The sequence below is a fragment of the Condylostylus longicornis genome, unplaced genomic scaffold (genome assembly GCF_029603195.1).
Source record: "Condylostylus longicornis isolate FDR11 unplaced genomic scaffold, ASM2960319v2 ptg000072l, whole genome shotgun sequence".
In the NCBI taxonomy this organism is placed as follows: domain Eukaryota; kingdom Metazoa; phylum Arthropoda; class Insecta; order Diptera; family Dolichopodidae; genus Condylostylus; species Condylostylus longicornis.
The window spans coordinates 3,271,451-3,294,861 of NW_026578040.1; the positions used below are offsets into that span (position 1 = coordinate 3,271,451).

Here is a 23,411-nt window from a genome sequence, read left to right on the forward strand (position 1 = left end):
TCATTAAGCATTACATTTTAATATATACCACATGCTTTAATGAAAATTGTACATGAACGTTCTAACAGATTTTAAAGCTCTTTTACAAATAGATGTTTAATTACAATAAATTATGTATAAAATAACCATTAAGTAACCACTAACTAAATAAGATATGGCTCTAAAGAAAATATAATTTAAGACTGGGATACAATTTCACATAATTTTGGAACTTTGTATAAGTTTTATTGAGATTTTAAATTATTTTCCAAATTTCCGTTCAAAACAAACGTTTTTTAAAATCTAAAAACAATTTATTGAAAAAAATTATATAATTATACATAAATTTTATAAAACTTTTTTAATTTAATAATTAGATCAAGTAATAAATGAAAACAGTAAATGAAACTTTTAAATATGTATAATGATAAGCAATGATTTTCAAATTTTAATAAAATATGTAAATTTTGTTCTATTTAAATAAATCAGACTTGAACGTCTCATTCAAAATGAAAAGCCACCTTTAGGATTATTTGCTGTTTGTGCGGAAAATTCAAAATTTCCTTCGGCTTCCTTGGGTTTTAATGCTTGTTCTACTTCATCACTTACATCCCCGAAGTATGTATCAATTAGAGCATAAGCTTTCTTATAAATTTCCTCATTTTCATGATTTTGTAATTTTTCCAATTTGTCAAGACCTTGATTTTCTTCAATTAATAAGCACAGATTTTCGGTTCCGCCTAATTTTTCAGCTAACATAAATAAGTTTGTTAAACCTGTCAAAACTACTTTTATTGTTTTAGGATCTTTTGACTCTAATAAATTACAAAATGGCAACAAAATATTATATTTCTCAATGAGATCAATTATTTGTTCAGCAGTTCCAGAAGTTGTGGTGTTTGTAACTGCCCAAGCTGCTTCTTTTTGAGCCCTGAAGTCACCTTTTTCAAGTACATTTCGAATGTGGACGAAAATACCTGTAAGACATTATTTTTTGTAATTGGTTTATGTTTCTAATTTTAAGAATACACACATACCAGCATCAATTACAGCTTGAATTTGCTTCTGATTCCCAGCTGTTATGTTACTTATTGTCCATGCTGCTTCTTTGACAATATTTTGTTTATTAGATTGCAAGAGTCTTCCCAATTTTTCAAGGCCGCCAGCGGCAATTACAGTATCTGTCTATATTTATAAAGAAATAAATTAATACTTATTGATAAAATATTAAATTATATAAATAGAAACCTGTTGATCAGAACCAGTTACAATATTGCCGACACTTCTTAAGGCAGGCACTATTACGTTCGGTTCATTTATATCCAATAACTCAACCAATTTTGGTACCGCATTAGTGTCAATAACAGCTTGTATTTTGTTATTCTCATCGTCGGTTACATACGATATAGCCCAACAGGTATCAGATAAAACTTGAAAATCACCATTATGCAATAAATGAGATAAAACTGGTAACAATAATTTAATTTGATCAAATGGCGGAGATGGATTTTTATTTCTGCATAGATTTGACATTAACCAAACTATATTTCTTAAAAATGATAATGGAGTTTCAGTGTTAATTAATGCTAATAAGCCCTCTACGGCATTGTGGTTTAGTACAATATCTCTTGCTGTAGCACCGTCACCAGCTATATTCCCAAGAGCCCATACAGCTTGTTCCGAAACATTCAGTACTGGAGACTGAAGTAGCGAAATAAACCTTGGGACTGCGTCAGCCTCAATTACAGTACGTGTTTGTTCCGAAGTTCCAGACGCAATATTTGTAAGTGCCCATGCTGCTTCAAATTGCAAAAGCGGGCTATAGATTTTGCAAGCAATTAATTTATTGTATTAATATATATTTAATATGACTCTTTTAATGTTAATCTTAATATATATTTGAAAAATAAAATACTAAGGCAATAGTATGCATAGCAATTGCTACTAGGTATAAACCACAACTTACTTGTCAAAACATTTCAAGAATTTAACACATATGGGAACTATTCCATGCCCAATGAGTAAATCAATAGGCGGATTTCTCTCCCTACTTAACATTTTCCTTGCAGCTTGTGTTCCATTATATTGACGTTCTGTTTCATTGCTATTCATAGCCGATACAATTTCCTCAATGCTCATTTGAACAGGAGATTGTCCATTATGATCTTTAAGGGGAGAAGTAACTTCCTCCTCATTTATATTCCTTCTTTTGAATAATTGATCATCTTTTTTGTTTTTACGAAGCTCAACTGTAAATTCATGGCGGCGATTTCTCAATTCCTTTACATTAAAAAACGGAAAATATAATCAAATTTTCTTTGTCTACGAGATGGGCGCGAAATTTCACTTACCTCCCTTCCTTTAGATGAATTTTTATATAATTGAATTCTTGAATTTGTACTATTTTCAGACATTTTGATTTTTAAATTAACTCAAGTTTTAGTGTAATATGTACGTAGGGTATATTTATATAAAAAATTTAAAAACGGCAAAAATATTGAAGAGTTCGGTGGTAAAATCACAAAATTGAAAGAACTATACAAAATAAAAGATGCCTTATTGCTCTCTCCAACAGTCTTCAATAAAATGATCAGTTAGAATTTCTAAATTCAAATTAAATTTCTTAAATATTCTCCAAGATGAAACAAAAAATCTACAAATCTGACATTCGATCAGTGTGACCGTCCTGACTGTCAAGAATATTGAAAAGATCTTCTTAGAAAGTTTAACCTGTGTTTATACCATTTAATCAAAATGTACGTATGTTTTTTAACAATTTTAAAAAACATTTTGACTTTTTGGATATTTTTCGAATTTTTATTATAATAATTTTCAAATGATTGCTCAGAATATCCAAATTTTTTTTTAAATATTGTAAGCAGTGATTTTTTATTGTATTGTGTGAGTTTAAAATAGCTTTTGATTCAGCATGACTTAAATTTTTGTTACAATTTACAAATCAATTTATTATATAAATGAAATTTACAATAAATGCGGTAAAACATAAATGCAATTTATGAATGCAAGGATGATATTTTTGATTTTTATGTGCGCATATACACGAAAACTGAATTTCTTTCAATTTCTATATTTTCTGCACGGCTATTTTTCTCCGTCTGAAGAAGTTGAATCAATTTTTAACTTTAGCACAGACGTTTTTGAAAATTTCATTTTATACTTCAAAAAATGACGTAAGATAATTTCTTTCAATTTTTTTTAAAATGGAGTAGACTAATATCAAAAAACTAAGTTCATCACTTTCAGACGAAACGATGAGAAATGAGATCATTAAAAGTAAAAATCTACCATTGAATTCACCTTTACTATTTCCAATTGAAGTTTATTATTATTATTATTAGTAGAATAATATGAAGTTAGTTTGTGTTGACACTACAGTATGTCGTTTCATACACTTATAATAATTTTATATCATTTCTTATATTATAAGATTATGTATTAAACAAGAGATGTAAGAACGAGAGATGCTGTATGACAAATTAACCTTACTCAATGAATCTTAAACACACAAAGTTTATTAATTGTCGCAGTATTAATATCCCCATATATTTTATATCTGTGTGCATAATTGCGTCAATATAATTTTTTTTTGTTTTTTGTTAGGTTTAGGTTTTGTTGTGCTCCTTTAATGTTTTTTGAACAATAATTAGAGTTTATAAGAATAATTATCCATGTAACATTTTTTATTATAAACTTTTTGTAGTACTTTCATTTCGTTGTGCGTTGTTTTCCATATTAAGAAATTTTTTTTTTTAAATAGGATATTGACGTAATTTAATGTAAAGGTTAAAAATGTATGTATGTTATTTTTGGAAAAATTTTGCTTTTTGCATAGATAAATATCAATGCAAAAGTAAAATATATTATATAAAATACTTTGGTATTATTATTCGATTTTTACAAAATTTTAAATTCAATCTTTAGAATCTGTGCGGATAACTGAATGTTTTGAGTAGCCAATTAAAAAATTTTTTAAATATATTTTTATTGTAAAGTTGGCACAAGTCAAGGTCTATAAATTATTAAGCACAACATTTATCACCTACAAAATTAGATCGAATCTGATGTGATTTTCAATTTACTTAGTTTTTAGTTAGATGGTTTTGGACCTGTGATGTTCACAAAAATTAAAGCATGTAAATAAAACTTAATAAAGTAAAATATATAACAGCTGTCAAAATTTTAGTTATAATAAAGTGTGAAATCTTAACTTTTAAGATGTGACAATTTCATATTATAGTGCTTTAATGAAAGTAATTAAATATTTACATTGAGATGGCGCTTACTTTAGTTACAAAAAATTTTTTTATACATTTTTGCATACATTTAGGATTGATTATTTTTTTATAGTAGAATGTGATATTTTTGTGTATAAAGATTCTTTTAGATATTCACCAAACGTATTGTGTGGAATATTGATTTTTGGAAAAAATTAAAGGTTACTTCCAAAAATAGAGGTCAAAGTTTTTATGGCTTAACTACTTACGTACGTATTATATGCGTATCTATATGCATAGGTATGTTATATATTAACATTAATACATAATATTAAGAATAGAAACTGTTATATTTAATGTATCAAATGTGTTACATTTAATTTGGTTTAACTCTAAATCATTGGCATTTTAATTCAAGAAAATAAAAATGGAAATTTTATTGTTAAAATCAAAACAAACATTTGCAATCACTTCTTAATTTATGTAAATTAAATATAAAAATTAAATTGTCAATATCTTTGTTTGTCTTAAAGTTAAAATCAATTAAACCCTCACAAAATGGCTTATTCAAATTGAGTAGAGGTTAACTTTTTAAAATAAAATTAAAATTGTTGTATCGTCTTTTAGAGTTAGTTTTGTAACTAAAACCTTCAGTAATTCCTTCTAATAGGAGTTAAGAATATTTGAAATTTTTGAGAAAGTATTTTTGAGAAGGTGCTTTCAAAGGCTAACTTCCCGTTTTTTTGCTTGGTAGAACAAATTAATATCTATAGAGTATATACTTTTCGAAATTTTCTCAAGCTAAAGACGTTAGTATAATACTATTATTATACATACAAAGCTTATATTGCTCAATTGCAATATGGTCAATGAAAAGGTAGGTATTTAATTCCTTTATGCTATTTTTCTAACTCGTTCAATTTTATGTCTGTCGTTTCAGCAGCACACAAATAGAAAGAGGGTTCAAGACGAACGTGCATGAGTTAAATCGCCTAAAAATTTCAGTTTTGCAGCACTCATGTCTCTTCATCTATCTCTCAAATAAACATTTATTTGTACGTAGAAATTTAAAAAAAATTTAAATAAATTTATGGTGTGTAAATATTTTTATATACGAGTTTTGATACTTTTTCAACTTTTAAATGTCCCAACTGTGCTTTATTGAATTATATTATTATTATCTTAGAAATAAAATACTTGTTTTGTTAGTGATAAGCATTACTCTGTTTTTGGGAATGATTTTGAACAGTTTGTTGCTCACATTCACGTAGCATAAACGCATTTTACAAGCATTTGAATTCGTTGAAAATAACTTTGTTTTTAAAATATTCTGTATTATTTTATTGTTTATTAAATTTAATGATCGAAATGGCTTATCGAATAAAATTTAATTTTAAAGGTTTAATGGCTCCTGTTTTCACGTTTTTCAATGATGATGTGTAGGTATTATGAATATTATTCCAAAAAAATAAAGAAAAAAAAAAATAAGCATCATTGTTTACTTAAATTTGTGTGATATAATTTGTTTTTTTAAAATTAGTGATAGGTCAGTAAATACTGATAGCATTGCAGATTATGCAGAATTTTTAAGTAAAAATGGAATTAAAGGTGTTCTAGGTAAAAATGTTTTATTTTTAATTTTCTCTTAGTAGCGCTTAAACATTATTTGCAATTTTAGTGAATGGAACAACAGGTGAAGGTCCAGTTATGTCAGTTAAGGAACGTAAACTTGTTACAGAAGCCTGGAAAAAATGTTGTCAGAAACTTGGTTTAACATTGATGGTACAAATTGGGGGTGCGCCACTACCTGATGTTATAGATTTGGCTAAACATGCTGAATCAATCAAAGTTGATGCCATTCTTTGTTTACCTGATTTATATTTTAAACCAAAAACAGTTGATCATTTAGTTTTATATTTGCAAAACATTGCAAGATATTGTTCAAATATCCCTATACTCTATTATCATATACCGATGTTTACTGGTTTAAATTGTAATTTTTTATTTTTTTATTTTATATATATATGATTAAAATTATTTTATCTTTTCTTATCTCTCGGTTTGCATACTTACTTTTTTATTATTATTTTTAGTGCATATGCCAACATTTTGTGAATCCGCTGAAAAAAATATAGTAAATTTTGTTGGACTTAAATATACTTCTGGTGATTTAGATCAAGGTAGTGATTGCTTAAAGGAAGGGCGTTCAGTATTTTTAGGAGCTGATACCATATTATCTGGTGCTTTAACATTAGGTTTTGATTCTGCCATTATGACAACATTAAATATTAGACCCGAGTTGGCTGTACAAATTATGAATGCAATGTCAAAAGGTCAAATAAAAGAAGCACAAAGATTACAAAAAGAATTAACTGATTTTGTTAAACATACTTTACAAATTGGTGGTGGTGAATGGGTACCATCTATGAAGAAAATTTTCAATATAGAAAGAAAAATAAATGCAGGGCCAGTAAGAATTATTGATTAAAATAATTTGTAACCACAAAATTAAAAAAAAATTATCGGAAGTCCAAATATTTTTTGTGTCTAAAAATTTCCCATAATATGTAATTTTCTAAAATTTGTTTTTATAAGATTTTATACATAAATATGTGTATGTATATGTGTTTACTAAAATGTATTTTTCATTTTATATAATAAATTGTTTAATAATAAACTTCATTATAATGATTTTTTCGTTGTTTTATAGTTGCAAATAAATTTAATTATAGTATTTAATCTTATTTAAATAATTTTAAATATTTCGAGATTTAAATACATAAAATAGGTATATAAGGAAAATTAAGAGTGGCATAAGGGGCAATGTAATACTCAATTTATTTAACAAACGTTTAAATTTGTTAGCCTTAAATATAAAGAGCGAAAATTTGCTATAGCTTAACTCAATAACAGCAACTATTTAAAAAAATTTAAAATTTTTGAAAGTTTATTGTTTTTTTTTTAAATGTTAAACTTTTCTGTAAAGTTAAACCTCTTTGTTTGGCGTCCAATCGACAATATCAAAATTGAAACACAATATAAACCATATTTACAAACTCAATTCATTCTCATTTTTTTGTAATGTTTGTAATAAAGTTTGCAGTTAAAATTTCTATTCTATATGCATATGAAGGTACTTAAAACTTTTTACTTGCTCTTGAAACAATGTAGGAATTTGCTCCGTTAAAAGTAATTTGCCCTTAAATATGAATATATTTCGTTATGGTATAAAGTTGAAATATTATTATACTTTAATAATCTTTATGTTATTCAGAAGGAATCTGCCTCTTTGAGTATTAGATTAGAATTTAAATTTGTTTTTATTCTTCTTTTTCTATACATTACCTCATTTCGATAGCTATAATGCATGTTAATAAATATAACATGTTTGTGTATTTAAAACCGGTTTGAAACATTTTAATTTTTAATCATTTTTTATATAATTATATTGCAATATAATATATTATTAAACTTTATATGTTACTATTGATTATTGTAAAGCTCAACTGAATAAACTGTTAAAATAATTAAACAGCTTTGAGGTACTAGCCGTAATATAGTGTATGACTTGAAATTTAAAATTTAACACAATTTCTTCGAGATTATTTTTAACGCTGTGTTCCGAAGTTTCAGGTTCGTCGGGTATAAATACCTGTTATTGCTTGCAAAAGGTCTATTTTTAGCACTTTTCCAAAAATTTTTTGAAAAAAAGTGCTTATTAGTTTCACTCTGTCCGTCCGTCCGTCCGTCCGTCCGTCCGTCCGTCCGTCCGTCCGTCCGTCTGTCCGTCCGTCCGTCCGTCCGTCCGTCCGTCTGTCCGTGTGTCTGTTTACAAAACTTCTACACCCTTGAAGATAGAAAGCTGAAATTTTATATGTACATAGATCTTTACTAGAAACTTATTTCCGTAGAACAAAATTTTTACCTATCTCCTCCCCTCTAAAAGTTATACCCCCCCAAAACCCTAAAAATGGCCTTTTTTAACTATTTGTTGCAATGAAACCATAAGCATTTTTGAAATTTTGCAAACGCAGAAAAGCAGCGGCTTGCTTCCCCTAGCGCGGCATACTATATTTGAACTTTAGAAAAATAAAATGGCCGTTCAAATTTACCGTTATCTAAAGTCCTTTTTTTGCAAATTTTTGATGTCGTTTTTTTTCCAAACTACAGCCTGTAGAAGCTTGAAATTTTAGGAGCTTTTAGACATTATCAAATAGTTCATTTCGCTAGAAGAAAATTTTTTCCCATCTCCACCCCCTCTCAAGTTATCGCCTCTTGAAATTTGTAAAATTTGAATTTTTAACACCTTATATTTCCGAAACCGCAAGCTTTTTCAAATTTCTATTAACGCAAAAAGTTAACGGTAAATTCCATGAAATTAAAAAATATAATTATTTTTCTTAACTCACAAAATTAAACCTTAAAATCGAGCATTATGTTAACCCCACTTTATATTAATTTTTGCTTTATTTCAAAGACTGCATAAATCATTCATCCTAAATATATGCAACCCTAGAAATAGTTTTGTATATGAATGAAAATAATTTTAATAGTGTGATAGGTACATAGACTACATAGACTGTATTTAAAAGCAAAATTTTCATTTGTTGAAGGGAAAAGTGCTACAATACAAACCATTGGTTTGACCCAACTTTATTAATTCAAGCAATAAAAATAATATTTCAATTTGAAAAGGTGCTCAGTTTTTTGCACTTTTTGCTAACTTTTATGACAGAAAATAGATTTATTACGTTATAATATAAGCAAAAATGATGTGTAACGGTGTTTAAAGATTTAGTTGCTTTACTTTTTGCCTTTTAAAAAATGAAAAAAAACTACAAAAAAATTAAATTTCAAATATTTTTATATTTCTTTCTTTGAAAACAGAGAAATAGATTTTTTTTATATAATATATTTTTTTATGATTTTTACTAAATTAATATTTTTGTTCACTTTTTATAATAATAATAATTTATTTTTTTTTTATTTATTTTTAAAAAGATGTTTTTCTTATTTTTATTTTTTCATTGTTGTTTTATTATTTCTAATTTTTCTAATTTTATAACTTAAAAATACAATTTTTTTTTAATTCTTTCTGGTTGAATATTATAATAATATTTAAAGGGATGTATACAAATTTCTATTTTAATTAAATTAATTATACTTTATAATCTAACTATGAATATTTTGCATGTAATGAAATATACATATATAAATTAATTATTATCTTATAAATTAAGGTTTTATTAAATTCTATAAAAAAAAAATCAATATTTATTAATAATCAGTAATCACTATGGAATGTACAGATTTTTCTTGTTTATACTATTTTAATTACCATTATATTTAATAATATTTATATTTTGTTTAATCCTATATAAAATTTATTTAGAATTTATTCTAACAATAATAATTTAATAGTCTCATTTTTCATTTTACCTTTTTTTCATTTTCCTGCTTAAATTAAGTTTATCTTTATTTAAATAATTTTACAGTCAACTTTAAATATGCATATTATGTATGTATGTATTTAAATTTTAAATTATATTGCAAAAACTTTCATACAAATTTCAAGTTTTTTAAGGTTATTCGTTGCTGGTAGTGTTTTTATTTTCTATGTATGTTTTTTCTGCATTAAGGATTTACCAGTTTTTATGACGTACATGAAATGTTTTTAAAATTTTAAAAAAATTTTCGGCAAAGTTTTTAGGAGAAAAACAAAAGTTGATTTTAAGTACTTTTGGGGTGTCTATTTTAAAAACTTAACGAGCTAATTTGTAAAAATTTACATTTTATAATTATTTTTTTTTCGTATAAATTGGTTTGCAATAATAAATTTTTAGATTTTTGTAAAACCTTTTGAAACTCAAGTAAATTCATTCAGCATAGCAAGAATTGAAAATTAATTTTAAATTAGGTTTAATTTGTTTTCAATTAAAATAAAAAGACTGAAATTGAAAATAATAATGGAAAATGCCAAAAAAATTATTCTTTATGCTAAGAATAAGGAAATTTTTATATTGTTATGTATAACTATATAACGTGCCTATACAGCATATCCTTGAAATGTGGTCATCTGTTCTTAGGAATTCAACGATTGTAATGTAATTTTATATGTGGAGAGTTGCAAATTTTAATATTTAACAGGATTCGATGCTGTAATTTCCTATTACCAATTAATATTTATAATTTAAGCAACTGAAGAAAATTAATAGATTTCGATACAAAAGTAATCTTTTTCTATTAAATTTTTATACAATTTAATAGAAAAATAAGAGAAAAAATTGTCTTCAAATTTGGTGCTCTTTCATGGCTTACTATAAACAAGTTATAAAGGGAAAAATGCATACACTGTGTTATATACATACATTAATGTATATTGTTTATATTTATTACTTACGTCTGTATATAAATATACCAACTGCATTTACGTATATATATATATATATATATATATATATACACGTAAATAGGTCTTATATTTATGCAATCTTATACTCGTAATATACTTAATTATAAATAAAAAAATTTCTATTCTTGTTCTGATTCTTCAATAATAACATCATGATGAATAATATTACTACTACGGCAATGTTGATTTGTTGATGATGACGGTGGTATATTTTCAACTGGTGGTAAAGTAGATGGTGGTAAAGGTGGAGGTGGTATAACATCATCATTATTACCACTATTTATACCGCTATTTATAGGACAATTAACACCAGTTTGTATCATGACAATTATTTCACTACCACTAGCGCTACCAGCACTGCTACTACCACTACTCATACGACGGATTGTTGAATTATTTGTTGTAATAGATGGAACTTCTGTTGTACGATTTAATAAATAATCTAAATCGTGTGTTATTCTATCTAACATGCTACCATCATTATCATCATCGTTAATAATATCAATATTATCTGTTGTATTAATATTATTGCCACCATTATTACCACCACTACTATTACCAATAATTATATTATCACTATTACTATTAATATTATTAATGTTTGTACTAGATTTATTAATATTATTATTATTACAAGAGTTTTGTGATGAATGTTGATGTTGTATAATTGTTCCTGATGTTGATCCCGAAATTCCTTTTCCTAATCCTATTAGTTTATTGGAATATGTTGTTGCTCCACTTGTTGGATCTGCATTACTACTATTTATATTACTATTACTACAACTGTTATTACTGCTATCATCTATAGATGATGTTGAGGTAATTGTTATAATAGGTGGTAAAGAAATGATATTTGACGTTGTTTCAGATAGACCACCACTTGTAGGTAATGTTGATGATGTTGGACCTATTCCTGTTACTAAAATTAAATTTGTTGATGATTGATGTTGTTGCTGTTGTTGTTGAACTTTATAATGATGATGTTGTAATATTGATGATGGTATATTACTGTTATTATTATTTAATGACTGTTTTGGTTCTTCTACAATTGTTACACGTTTTTGTGATTTTGGTGTTTGTGTTTTAACTGAAGATGTTATTGTTGTTGATGCATTCATAATTCCACTGCCGTCAGTTGAATGCTTTTTTAATGATGATGTTATTTGATTATGTGTCGAATCTACATATGATGATGATGATGAGGCTTGATGATTATGAGAGTATTGTTGTTGTTGATGATTAATATTAGGCCCGTTTGTCGAAGATGACGTTGTGCTTAATATTTTACTTGCTCGAATACCAATTATACTATCTGAAATAATAAAAAGAATGATATTTTTTTTGATTATTAAGTTTATTGTAAGTTCAAATTGCAAAATGTGGTAAAAAACTTTTACATTTAATTCCATACTTAAAGTAACTACATAAAACTACAAAAATTTCATAAAACAACAATATTATTTGTGCAGCTAGTAAAATTATCAAAGCATTAATATAACATTCGAATTCGATGACTAATTAAGACACTTATAACGGAAAATGATGTTTCTTTTTCTGAGAAGCTATTTCCAAAAACCTTAAGTTTTTTGCTTTTATAAAAATTTGAAAATATATAAAGAAAGGGAGCGAGGTAAAAATAAGTTTGTTGACTTTTGAAGTTGACTGAAAGTCTTAAACGATGTGGAAAATAGCTTGAAAAAATTAGCTTTAAGAAAACAGTTAATTTCAACTATCATTTTTCATCGCAAGTTTTGTCTCTACAGATCAAGAAGAAGCAAGACGATATAATAAATTATCAAAAAAGCCAATTCTATGCTTTTGAGAGGAAGTGGAGAGAACAATTTTTTTAAAAGTAATAAGCTATTTGCATAGAAAACTTCAGCTTTCTATCTTAAACCCTATAGCAGTTTGGTTAACAAACGGCAAGAGTGAAATAACACCTAATCGTAAAATGTTGTACTTTTGAAATGTGAAAGAAATTGAAACTGTTGCATGTCTTTGGAAATGCTTTTAATTTTACTTTAAAACAATATTTTTTAAGAATATGTCTAAATATGTTGATTATTAGGTTCATTACTGTGTTATGTTTTGTAACAAGTTGATTATGATAATAGCTTTTGTACATATTATTATAATCTTAATGAAATTTGAAAAGAACAAGATTTTAAAAATATTAAAACTAATAAACATTTATGGTTAAAAAAAGAATGAAATTAATAAAATGAAATATCGCGATACATGGTAGAAAGCAAGTGCAAAACCAGCAAAATATCATTAAAACTGTTCTAAGTAACGTTCTATATATAGATATGTACATAAAACCACCTTAATATTCGTTATAATATGTTATATTGTTTTAAGAGTAAAAATCTTTAATTACAAATTCATTTAAACTGGGATATTATGACGGTTTATATACAGCGGCACATACGAATATATTACATGCATTTAAGTTATATATATATGTGCATAAGAACGTAATATTGTAATAAAGGTTTTTGTTTTTCCAATTTTATTATTATGAAAGTATTTTACTTTTTTTGGGTACCGTTATTACTGCAGGTTGCTATCATATATGATTATATAAATATACACATATGATATTTATATGTACATTCACTTATACATGTACAAATTTTCCTGATTTTGGGTAAAAGTGAGGTGTAAAACATAATATATACCTCGAAAATATGTGCATATTAATATAATATCATACATATTATATTAATATGCACATATACATATATGTAGATACTAGCATATATAAATTAGGAAAAATGTGCTCATTAGTTTCGCTTTGCTTGTTCGATCACCATTTCATGCTTTCAGTTTACAAAACTTCAACACCTTTTGCGATAGAAAGTTGGAATAGTATACACAAGTAGAAAGAGCCGTAACAGAAAATTTTCCTACCTCGCTTTCTTTAAAAGTTGCAGTCCTACAAAGTGCTTACAGTTACCATTTTTTTGACAATTTGTTATATCGGAAAACAGACATTTAAGTTCTGCAAATACAGATAAATAGTGATTTGCTTTTCTAACAATTATGGTTGCTAAAAACATATAGGCAAACCAACTGTTTAACAATGAAATAACCATCATTACAAATTCTTTTTTTTTTAATCCCGCCTTTCTCAATTCCCTTCCAAATTATCGTCTCTAAAAACTATAGCGAAATTTAAATTTTCATGATCTTATTTTTAATTAACATTCTTACATAATATTGTTAGAATATCTCAGCGGTCGAATTCGACTGCTATTTTAAAACGTCTTTTAATTTTTGCTTTAATTCAAAGGTACGAAATTATTTTAATAAATTTTGATATATAAATGATAAAAATTTACCAAAGAACTTTTTTTCGAAAAAGCGTTTCCACTTGTTCCAGGGGAATGTAGTATTTTACAAACCATGGGGCTTGAATACAATTTATTTTACATTTATGTATAAATTTAAGAATACATACTTTCTAGCTAAAGAAATTCGTATAAAATTACGTACGTAATATTAAATAGAATATAAAATGTTTACAAAAAGGGGAGATAATACTTATAGAAAATATAATGTTACATACGTAGATATACATATTTTTGTGTAGTTATACCTGAGTATTGAGGGAAATATTGTATGTTCTTAAGAGAATTTTAAATAAAATAAGAGTAATGGAATATGATTGATTATTCAGTGTGAGCAGCGCAAATAGAAGTTCTTTTATCATACTGGTAGTTATACGAGTATCATCGCACGAAAATTTTCACGGGACAATTCCATTTTTTGACCGAGATGAATTTTTCAAGTCACTGTAAACAAAACAATTCGCGCTCGAATGACAAAACGTTCTGAGTGAAGTTGTCTTAAAAAATGTCAAACTTTCCAATGGAAGTGTCAGATTGCACCTGGCAGCACTAGTATTGCCAGGACCCGAAATATAAATAGTGACCCTCGTACTTTTATAAGAATTAAAAAAGGAAAGGAATTAAGTATGCAAACCCTGTAATTTATTTCTTCAAAAAACCTCTGAATGATTAACTATTGCATAATGATATTTCAATATTCTGACAACCAAAATGAACAACTGTAGCGGTTGAAGTGGAAAATAAGAAATTAAATCAAATTAGAGTATAACAAATTTTGTATATCTACTTATACTTGACAATCACGTTATGTTAATATGTAATTATGGCTTTTTATCAAACTGAATCGGAGATAATATGCTACATGAGTTTCATAATGACAACTCTGTAATTTTCAGTAAATTTTAATAATGAATTTGTAAAATGTTTTTGTGGTTGAAAATTAAATCATGTAAATTTTCCATGTATAGAATTAATTTTAATTTTATCGTTTCTGTAAATTTAAATGAAAAAGTTCAAAATTTATTTATAGTAAAGTAAATGAATAAATGTTTTAATTATGCTTATTATATTCTCGTTAACTATTATAACATTCTTTTAAAATATATTTAATGAAAACAATATATGTAATTAACAAAGTGGAGGTGAGAAACTTCATACATTAGAAAAACAAAAAACTTTTATTATAGTAAATAACATGATTGTGCCATTTAACAGCAATATAATTTTTAATTTTATAAAATGAGTAGCAGTGTGGAGAAGCATTAAAAATTATTTAAATATTTTTTAAAACAAAAAAAATTGAAGTTGTATTTACCTGGTGATACACCTTGTAAAATATCAAGTGTTTCAACACCAACAAATTCATGACTTTCTGCTATTGCCGATGTTGCAGTAGTAGTACCACTCTGATTTGGTATATAACGATGATATAAATTACTTGTATTAACAACATCACCCGTTGTTATAAGAATTTCATTATTACTATTAAATCTTATACAATCATTAACACAACAATTTGTATTTAGATTACCAATATTATTAGGATCACAATAGCAGCGTTTTGAATTACAATTATTATGTTCTGTGAATTTTTGATGATGGTATCCTCCAGCAGTTGTTGTTTTGGTTGTTTTTAATGAACCATTATTGGAGGGAATTTCCATTTCATGTAAAGATATGTCGCAAATTCCATCATGTTTTTTATTGTCAACAACAATACAATTCTTAATATTATTTGTAGTGGCAGTAACATTAGATGAATTCGTAACAGCAGAAGCAGCGGCCGCAGCGGCAGCACTTGCTGACAATATTATTGTATTACCATTGCCTAAATATGTTTCTACAGTTGACATTGTTGTTGTTGTTGTTGTTTGTGTTGTCTCACCAGCACCTACTAACATACCACTATTATTAATATTATTACCATCTATTGTTATTAATGATGAGGTTTGTGTTGACGTCGGTGGTTGTTGTAATGCACTACCACTATTTGAATTCATATTTTTACAAATTCCTGTCATTGTTGTTTGATGTGAATGTTGTTGATGTTGATGTTGCTGCTGCTGTTGTTGTTGAATTCTTTCTAAAGGACATCTTGATGTTGATATTATTGTTAATGGTAAAGGACCACTTTCGTTGTCTTTTTCTTTTTCATTTGAATAAACTATATAGAATAATATAATAAGAAAGAAGGTTATGTAGAATATATGTATAGCATGAAAAAATGACAATAATATTAAAAAAAAAGTTAAATAAAACATTTTACAACTGTGGGTGTGGGTGTGTGTATATATTTTAATATAAATAAGAGTAAAAGAAAAAAAAGCAATATGGCGGGATTAACATTTGATTATAATGTTAAAATAAGAAATGTATACAATACATAACGGTAAAAGTTATAAGAAAACAAATGAAAAGTTATATAAAATTTATTATAAAAAATAAAATAACAGTAAGAAAGATATTATTACATAGCTACATGAAAACACACATAGCTGTATGTAAATTAAAAAAAACCCGGTAAGGTAGAATAAAAATAAAAGAAAACATAAAACAATGAAAATTTATTTTAAAGTATAAAACAAAACAAAATAAAAATATGAAAGAAAACAAAGGACTACAATAAAAAGACAACAAAAAAGAGTAAACAAAAGTAAATGAAAATGAAAACAATAAATTCAAATCAAATAAATAATTATATGTTCTTGTAATATATTCAAACAAATAAACAAACAAGTAAGGAAAAACAAAAGGGAAAAAAATCAATTTCAAGACAACAAAAATAAATATAAAGAAAGGACATCCTTGAAAATTTTGTATTTTTTCATTTTTGTACAATATATTTGTATATGATGAACTTACAATTTAGAGGACTATTTATGGAACCAGAACAATATTCGTAATTGTCCTCTAAACTTGTTTTTGTACTTGTTTTCTTTAAATGAGTTCCTTGGGGATCTTTACCGCTACTGTTATTACTGCTATTACCACCCATCATAGATGTTCTCAAATTGAATTCAGCTTTTATAACAAAGCAAAATAATATCGCAAATCCCTGGTATTATACAACAAAAAAAAATTAACGAAATATTATTTTTTTATTTAAAATTTAGAATAAAAAAAATGAGTACTTACAATAAAAATTACATAGAATTTGGTTTTTTTAAATATATTTGCTAGTATTTTTTAAGTCCTATATTATTTTTTACTTAGTTAAGGTGATCAGATATTTAGAATTTAAGAAAAGTACCATCTACATAAATTTCAACTTCAATAATTAATCTTGTAACACAATTTAAGTAAGGCGCTTATTATATAGATAAAACATATGATAGCTATATGTAATTAGCAGTCTAAAGGCCAAGACATTCAGGTAGATATTGTAATTTTTCATTCGTAGACCAAAATTTCTTGTAACAATTAACCTCTTTCACAATAAGCGTTTTTGAAGAATGTAATTGTAGCATAAATTATCAGCTCCAGCTTTATGTATTTTTCAAAAAAAATCGGAAAATTGTTTGCCGAAAGAGAGATGGGGAAAGCAAAATTTTTCTTTTGTGTTACCATTTACTTTGCATACTGCTAAGCATTAAATGTAATAGTTTTAGAAATAAGCAAAAAATATTTGTAATTTGCGAAACTGGTTTTTAAAAACTGTTCAAATGAGTGTTATGCTGGTAAGCTTAAGATTAATACATATCTTCAATTAATAATTTTTCATAAATATTATAAAATTGGATTAATTGCATAGTTTCTAATTTGCTTTGAATTTTCCTGATCTTGTATTTTATTAGGACATGTAAGCTTTACAAAAAAAATCATATTTCTTAAGAAACGAAAAATTTGCTTAATAAAAATTGTAATTATTTTTAATACTCTTGTATGTACAAGATATTTATCAATTTAGGTTAAGCGCTTCATGGACTACTGTAATGGTGATTGGCAAATTACGATCAAAGATAAGAGTATTTGTTTATCTCCAGGGATCACGTATAATCAATTCCAACTGTTCTAAATAAATTTATTGAATGCGCGATTATAGCGATTATATATGTAACTTACATGGCAAATAAGTTGCTTGCATGCAAAGGTTTATAAACTCAAGTTTGTTTTTTTCACGCCCAATTTTTTTGATAGATAGAAGCATTTAACATTAGCAAATTGTATTTTAAGTGACCATTGATAGTTGAATTAATAAATAAATTTATACAATTACCATCTTTTAATTATTTCTATTCCTTTAACTTTTGTTTTTGAATTTAGGAGTTTTATTTTCCTTTCCTACAACTGATGTAAATACACGTTTATACGATTCGTATATGTATCAAAAATGAAAATCTTAATGGATTAATTTCCAAGTTCCAATAAGTACCAAAGAACCTCAAACAAATAATTATTTTTGTTACCCTTATACACATACATAGATGCATTCTATATGTCCCCTTTTTATAACCAAATCCTTATTTCAATTTCAAGCTACTTAACCGAATAAGAGAAAAATTAGAAATTAACCAGATTGTGCTGTCTTTATTCACAAATTTTGATTATAATGGTAAAAGAAAATTCAAAAAGATTTTCTATTTAGAATTTTATTTTCTTGTGTTTTGTTGGTTACTTTTCTATTTCTGATTTTGACAATATAAGCAGACAGTGAAAATATGATAAAAAAATTTTCGCCACTGAATTTCCAAAACATCAAATAAAATGAAAAAGAAGGAGAGAGAGAGCAAAAAAAAAACAGAAGAAAGTAAAATCAAAATTAAAGCTTTACGAACTATAATAAGATTTACTGTTATTCACAGTAGATTTATGGAATTCTCAATTTCCACTTTATACAATGAAAATTGAGAATTGTGGAAAAATAGAAAATTTAATGTTATTTAATAGGATTCTTTACATATGTATGTATATAGGTACTATATTTACTGATTTCGTTTATATATACATATGTGTCTCATTGCGATTAATATATTTTAAGTGGTTATGTGGGGAATGAATTATTTTTGATGGTTATTAAAACATGTATCTAATTCTAATACAAATTAATGGGTTAGGATTTAAAAGATTGCAGATCAAAGCGGAAATTTTTTTGTTCTTGCATTTTAATGTAACCGAATAACAAATGTGTAGGATTTTTTGCTGCAAAAATTGTAGAGGAGTGAAAATTAAAGTTGTTTAATAATCAATTACATTGTGTATTTGTAAAATAATATTGTATGTACGTATATTATTTGAAGTCAACCCATTAAAATTGAGAAATTAAAGACCTTTTTCATATTAATAATATTCTTGCAATGTAAATATTTTCATTTCATAAAACGTCTTTCATATTATGACGATCTAAGAGTACAATTATTGGAATATATGAAAAAGTGGTTAAAATGTATAAATCTTACGTTAGTTTGATTGTGGGTTTCTTATTGTAAACATATACGAGTACAGAATATTAAACCAAAAATTCTTTACAAAAATCCCTAATTGGAATATCAGTTAACCTATATTTGATTATCTGTAAAATTTATTTTATATAAGTTGATAGGAAAATGTTGGACATGTATGAATTTGAAGATACAGGAGGCAATCAATTTAGAAAATATTTTGTACTTAAGTGTGTAATTGATTTGACTTAGACGATCTGACACTGTTTTTATGCTATGCATAATGTAAGAGAGTTAAAAGTATGTTTAATTTTTAAAAGAGTTAAAGCGCTATTGATAAGAATATTAAATTGAATTTTTAATTAAAATATGAATTAAAAATTACGTTATATGGTAAATTTATGGTTTTCTTTATGTATGTAAGCGTATTTTTATTCTCTATATCTAATATTTGTATTGATAATCGCACTTCTATGTATTTTTCTTGACAAATATTTGCATCTCATAGGTATATTTTCAAGATGATAGATCTTTTTGCTCTTTAGGAAATAAAATATTTGTTTAAGAGAAAATGGAAATTTGTTTAAATAGGAAGCAAGAGTGCGGTCATATTCTATTACTGTATTAGATGCACTAACAAGCGTGAAAGAAAAATTTTTTCGTTTGAAAATGAAATCGTTTTTTATAAAATATTATATAGAGCTGTACTCAGACGCTGCTCCTTGTATTTAAAAAAAATTGATTAATTAAAAATTGAACAGCTCTAATTATCTTTTGAATTCAAGATGGTTTTAAGTTAAATGTGAACTTGCGGAAAATAAATTTTATTTTCAAGGAAATTTTTGGCGACTTGAATTATGCATATTTTTCCAGTTTCCAATAAAGTTTTGCTGTAGTACTTTTTTCAAAATGGTGAATTTTGTGAAATTTGTTTACTTTAAACTGCTCCTTGAAATAGTTAATCTCATTTTGTGTTACTTGATTAAATATTTTTGTTGAATAAATTTAACACAGAAGTTTTCCTTGTACTATATTTAAAATTTAGTTGTAAAGCACAACAATTAGAACAGTCAACTCATAAGTGTGACAGAAAAAAAATTGAAATATTTATAGCGCTAATAACTAAGTGAATGTATGTGTTACAACGGTAATTGTATTTTTCCATAACGGTAACAGGAAATATCTTTGTATACGCTATAATTCAAATTTTTTTTAAAGCGTTTCAATTGTGATTTATTATTTGTTTAGCTTTATTTATTTTGAAAATAAAATCAAAACATAATGTATAAAACTGCAATGTATCAATATTTATACATATATAGAAAAAAACCATTCTTAATCAAATAAAAAGTATATAGAGAAGAGAAAATAAAGGTTCAGTAGAAAGCTAACTAAGTATGTATTCGTACAAAGAGTGTAAGTAAATAAAAATGAATTAAATAGAATACAAAAATAAAGTTGAATCAAACCAATGGTTTGTAATATAGCACTTTTTTCTTTAAGGAGTAAAAGTACTGCTTTTAAAAATATCTATGTACTACATTATTAAAGTTATTTTTCATTCATATATGAATTTATTTCAGAAATTGCATATATTCAGGATAAGGAATGTATTCCATCCTTGAAATAAAACAGAAAAAAATTGAAAGAGGTTTTAACATAATACTTGAATTTAGGGGTTAATTGCGTGAAAAAAAAATATATTTTTTAAAGGCATTGCATTTATCGCTAACCTTCTGCTTTTATATATTTTTGGAAAAGCTTGCATTTTCGGAAATACAAGGTGCCGAAAATTTAAATTTTACAAATTTCGAGAGGCAATAACTTGATAGGGGTTGTAGGATGCAAAAAATTATCTACTAAAATTTTAGACCCTTACACCTGCTGTCTAGAAGAAAAACGACCTCAAAAATGTGAAAAAAAAACGGATTTTAGATAACGGTAAATTTCAACGGCCATTTTGTTTTTTTAAAGTTCAAATATACTATGCTGTGGTAGAGGAAGCCAGCCAAATTTTAAAAATGCTTACATTGAATGTTTGCTACAATAAATAATTGAAAAATAGCATTTTTATGCTTTTTGTGGACTATGACTTTTAAAGAGGGGAGAAAGGTTAAAAAGTTTTTTACAAATATAAGTTTCTGGTAAAAATCTATGTATATGCGAATGAAATTTCAACTTTTTATTTCAAGGGTACGAAAGACGGAGCGGCGAACAGAGTGAAACTAATAAGCACTTTTTTTTTAATTTTTTTAAAGAAGTGCTAAAAAGGAGAGATAAATGTGTACCCAAATAGTAACTATATAGCTTTGAGTTATTCAACTTTATAATAATTTGCTTCATACTATGAACTGTTAACTTTCAATTTTCACAAGTACTTGGATAATGTACTTAATTTCTATATGATAAATGTATGTACAAGTCTATGTGAACATAATATACGTGTTATGTTGATGGCAAAGCTCCGGTCTCTTTTAAAGTAGTATACATATATATATAATTATATAATAAATAGTAAATACAACTTAAATTAAAGATTATTGAGAGTTATATACACGGACGTTACTTATAAAAAAATTACATACCATAACCCAATATAGCATTAGATGACGAATTTTTGCAGGATGTTAGCACAGTACAAGAAAGGGGAATGGTATCTTTCAACTTTTTTTTCGTATCTAAGTATATAGATTAAAAGGAAAGAATATTATAATAATTCTTTTTAAAAGTATTATGAATTTATGAATATTGAACAGAATTTGCATATTATTATATTTTCTAAAATTATAGATTTTTTATTTTTATATACTAATATTTATTTTTAGTGAAAGAAAATTTGAATTATTGGACTTAAGTTTGTTGTATTGGAGAAGAGTTGGATTAATAATGCAAGAAAGCTACATTTTTAATTAAATACCGCGTTATTGCAATATAGAAGAACACTGCGTAGGAATAGAATTTGTGAAAACAAATTTTTTCAAGAAAATGAAATGAAGTTTAATTAAAAATAATAATAAAATTATTGGGTCAAACCAATGGTTTGTAATGAAGTACTTTTCCCTTCAGTAAATGAAAATGCAGATTTTAAAAACAGTCTAAGAAAGTGCTACATTGCTAAAATTACATTCATATACGAAACTATTTCAAGGATTGCATACAGTTAGGATGACGCAGCAAAAATAAATGAAAGAGGCGTTAACATAAAGCTCGAATTCAAGGGTTAATTGCGCGAGTTAAGAAAAATAAATTTATTTTTTAATGGAATGGTATTTACAGTTAGTATTAAAATTCAAATTTCGAGCGGCAATTAATAGAGAGCGGTGAAGGTGGAAAATACATTTCTTCTAACGAAATGAACAATTTATTAGTATCTGAAAGGTGTTAAAATTTCAGACTTCTACAACATACTAGAATAAAAACGATATAAAAAATTAAAAAAAAAATTGATTTTAAATAATGGAAAATTTTAATGGATATTTTGTTTTTTTGAAATTCAAATATAGTATGCCGCGTTAGAGGAAGCCAACCGCTATTTATCTGCGTTTGTAAAATTGAAAAAATTCTTACGGTTTCGTTTCAATAAATAGTTAGAAAATGACGTTTTTAGAGTTTTGGGCGAATATAACTTTTAGAGGGAGCAGATAGTCAAAATTTTTCAATTCTGCAATTTAAATTCTGCGCAAATAAATTTTTAAGTAAAGATCTATGGATATATGAATTTTCAAATTTCAATCTTCAAGGGTGTAGGTTTTATTAACATGTCCACGGACGGACAAGCGGGTGAACGGACAGAGCGAAACTAATAAACACCCTTTTCGAAATTTTTTTGAAAAAGTGCTAAAAAGGAATTAGTAACCCAAAAGTTTTCACGATCACTTGTTAGTGTAATAGCAATTCATTTATTAAGAATTTTGGAATCATTTGATAGAAATCTTTGTAAGGCTATTTTTGTACCACTTATATATTTAACTATACAATCAACAATTAAAGAACGTTATCAACAAGTTATGCCAGAAGTCAATTTTGTGTAAATTAAATTCAAATTTTATATTTA

The 23,411-nt window shown here is 26.0% G+C and overlaps 3 protein-coding genes across 3 annotated transcripts in view; 1 reads left to right on the top strand and 2 right to left on the bottom strand.

Moving 5' to 3' along the window:
• Positions 1-279: 279 nt before the first annotated feature.
• LOC129612428 (importin subunit alpha) lies at positions 280-2,546 on the bottom strand. The gene is made up of 5 exons (XM_055526014.1): positions 2,331-2,546; positions 1,946-2,259; positions 1,228-1,798; positions 1,017-1,164; positions 280-956 (listed from the first exon to the last, which is right to left on the bottom strand). The coding sequence occupies exons 1-5, from the start codon at positions 2,391-2,393 to the stop codon at positions 484-486; spliced, it is 1,569 nt and encodes a 522-aa protein (XP_055381989.1). The 5' UTR covers positions 2,394-2,546; the 3' UTR covers positions 280-483.
• A 2,912-nt stretch (positions 2,547-5,458) lies between these two features.
• Positions 5,459-6,906, top strand: LOC129612470 (N-acetylneuraminate lyase A-like). The gene is made up of 4 exons (XM_055526077.1): positions 5,459-5,653; positions 5,755-5,831; positions 5,893-6,207; positions 6,308-6,906. The coding sequence occupies exons 1-4, from the start codon at positions 5,574-5,576 to the stop codon at positions 6,700-6,702; spliced, it is 867 nt and encodes a 288-aa protein (XP_055382052.1). The 5' UTR covers positions 5,459-5,573; the 3' UTR covers positions 6,703-6,906.
• Positions 6,907-9,518: 2,612 nt separating this feature from the next.
• The window catches only part of LOC129612381 (uncharacterized), a 165,775-nt gene continuing 151,882 nt past the window's right edge, over positions 9,519-23,411 (bottom strand). The window contains exons 17-19 of the mRNA XM_055525941.1: positions 16,842-17,034; positions 15,295-16,143; positions 9,519-11,938 (exon numbers count right to left, since the gene is read on the bottom strand). Of these exons, the coding sequence (XP_055381916.1) occupies positions 10,746-11,938; positions 15,295-16,143; positions 16,842-17,034 (2,235 nt within the window). The 3' untranslated portion in view covers positions 9,519-10,745. The remainder of the gene's footprint in view (positions 11,939-15,294; positions 16,144-16,841; positions 17,035-23,411) is intronic.

Bases quoted from the DNA above. Each gene is read 5' to 3' on its own strand.
- LOC129612428 (XM_055526014.1), bottom strand. From the start codon at position 2,393: ATGTCTGAAAATAGTACAAATTCAAGAATTCAATTATATAAAAATTCA. The intron at 2,260-2,330 runs GTAAGTGAAATT...TTTAATGTAAAG, and splicing joins ATTCATCTAAAGGAAGGGAG to GAATTGAGAAATCGCCGCCA. The intron at 1,799-1,945 runs GTAAGTTGTGGT...CAAAATCTATAG, and splicing joins TTCTTGAAATGTTTTGACAA to CCCGCTTTTGCAATTTGAAG.
- LOC129612470 (XM_055526077.1), top strand. From the start codon at position 5,574: ATGATCGAAATGGCTTATCGAATAAAATTTAATTTTAAAGGTTTAATG. The intron at 5,832-5,892 runs GTAAAAATGTTT...TTGCAATTTTAG, and splicing joins TGGAATTAAAGGTGTTCTAG to TGAATGGAACAACAGGTGAA. The intron at 6,208-6,307 runs GTAATTTTTTAT...TATTATTTTTAG, and splicing joins GATGTTTACTGGTTTAAATT to TGCATATGCCAACATTTTGT.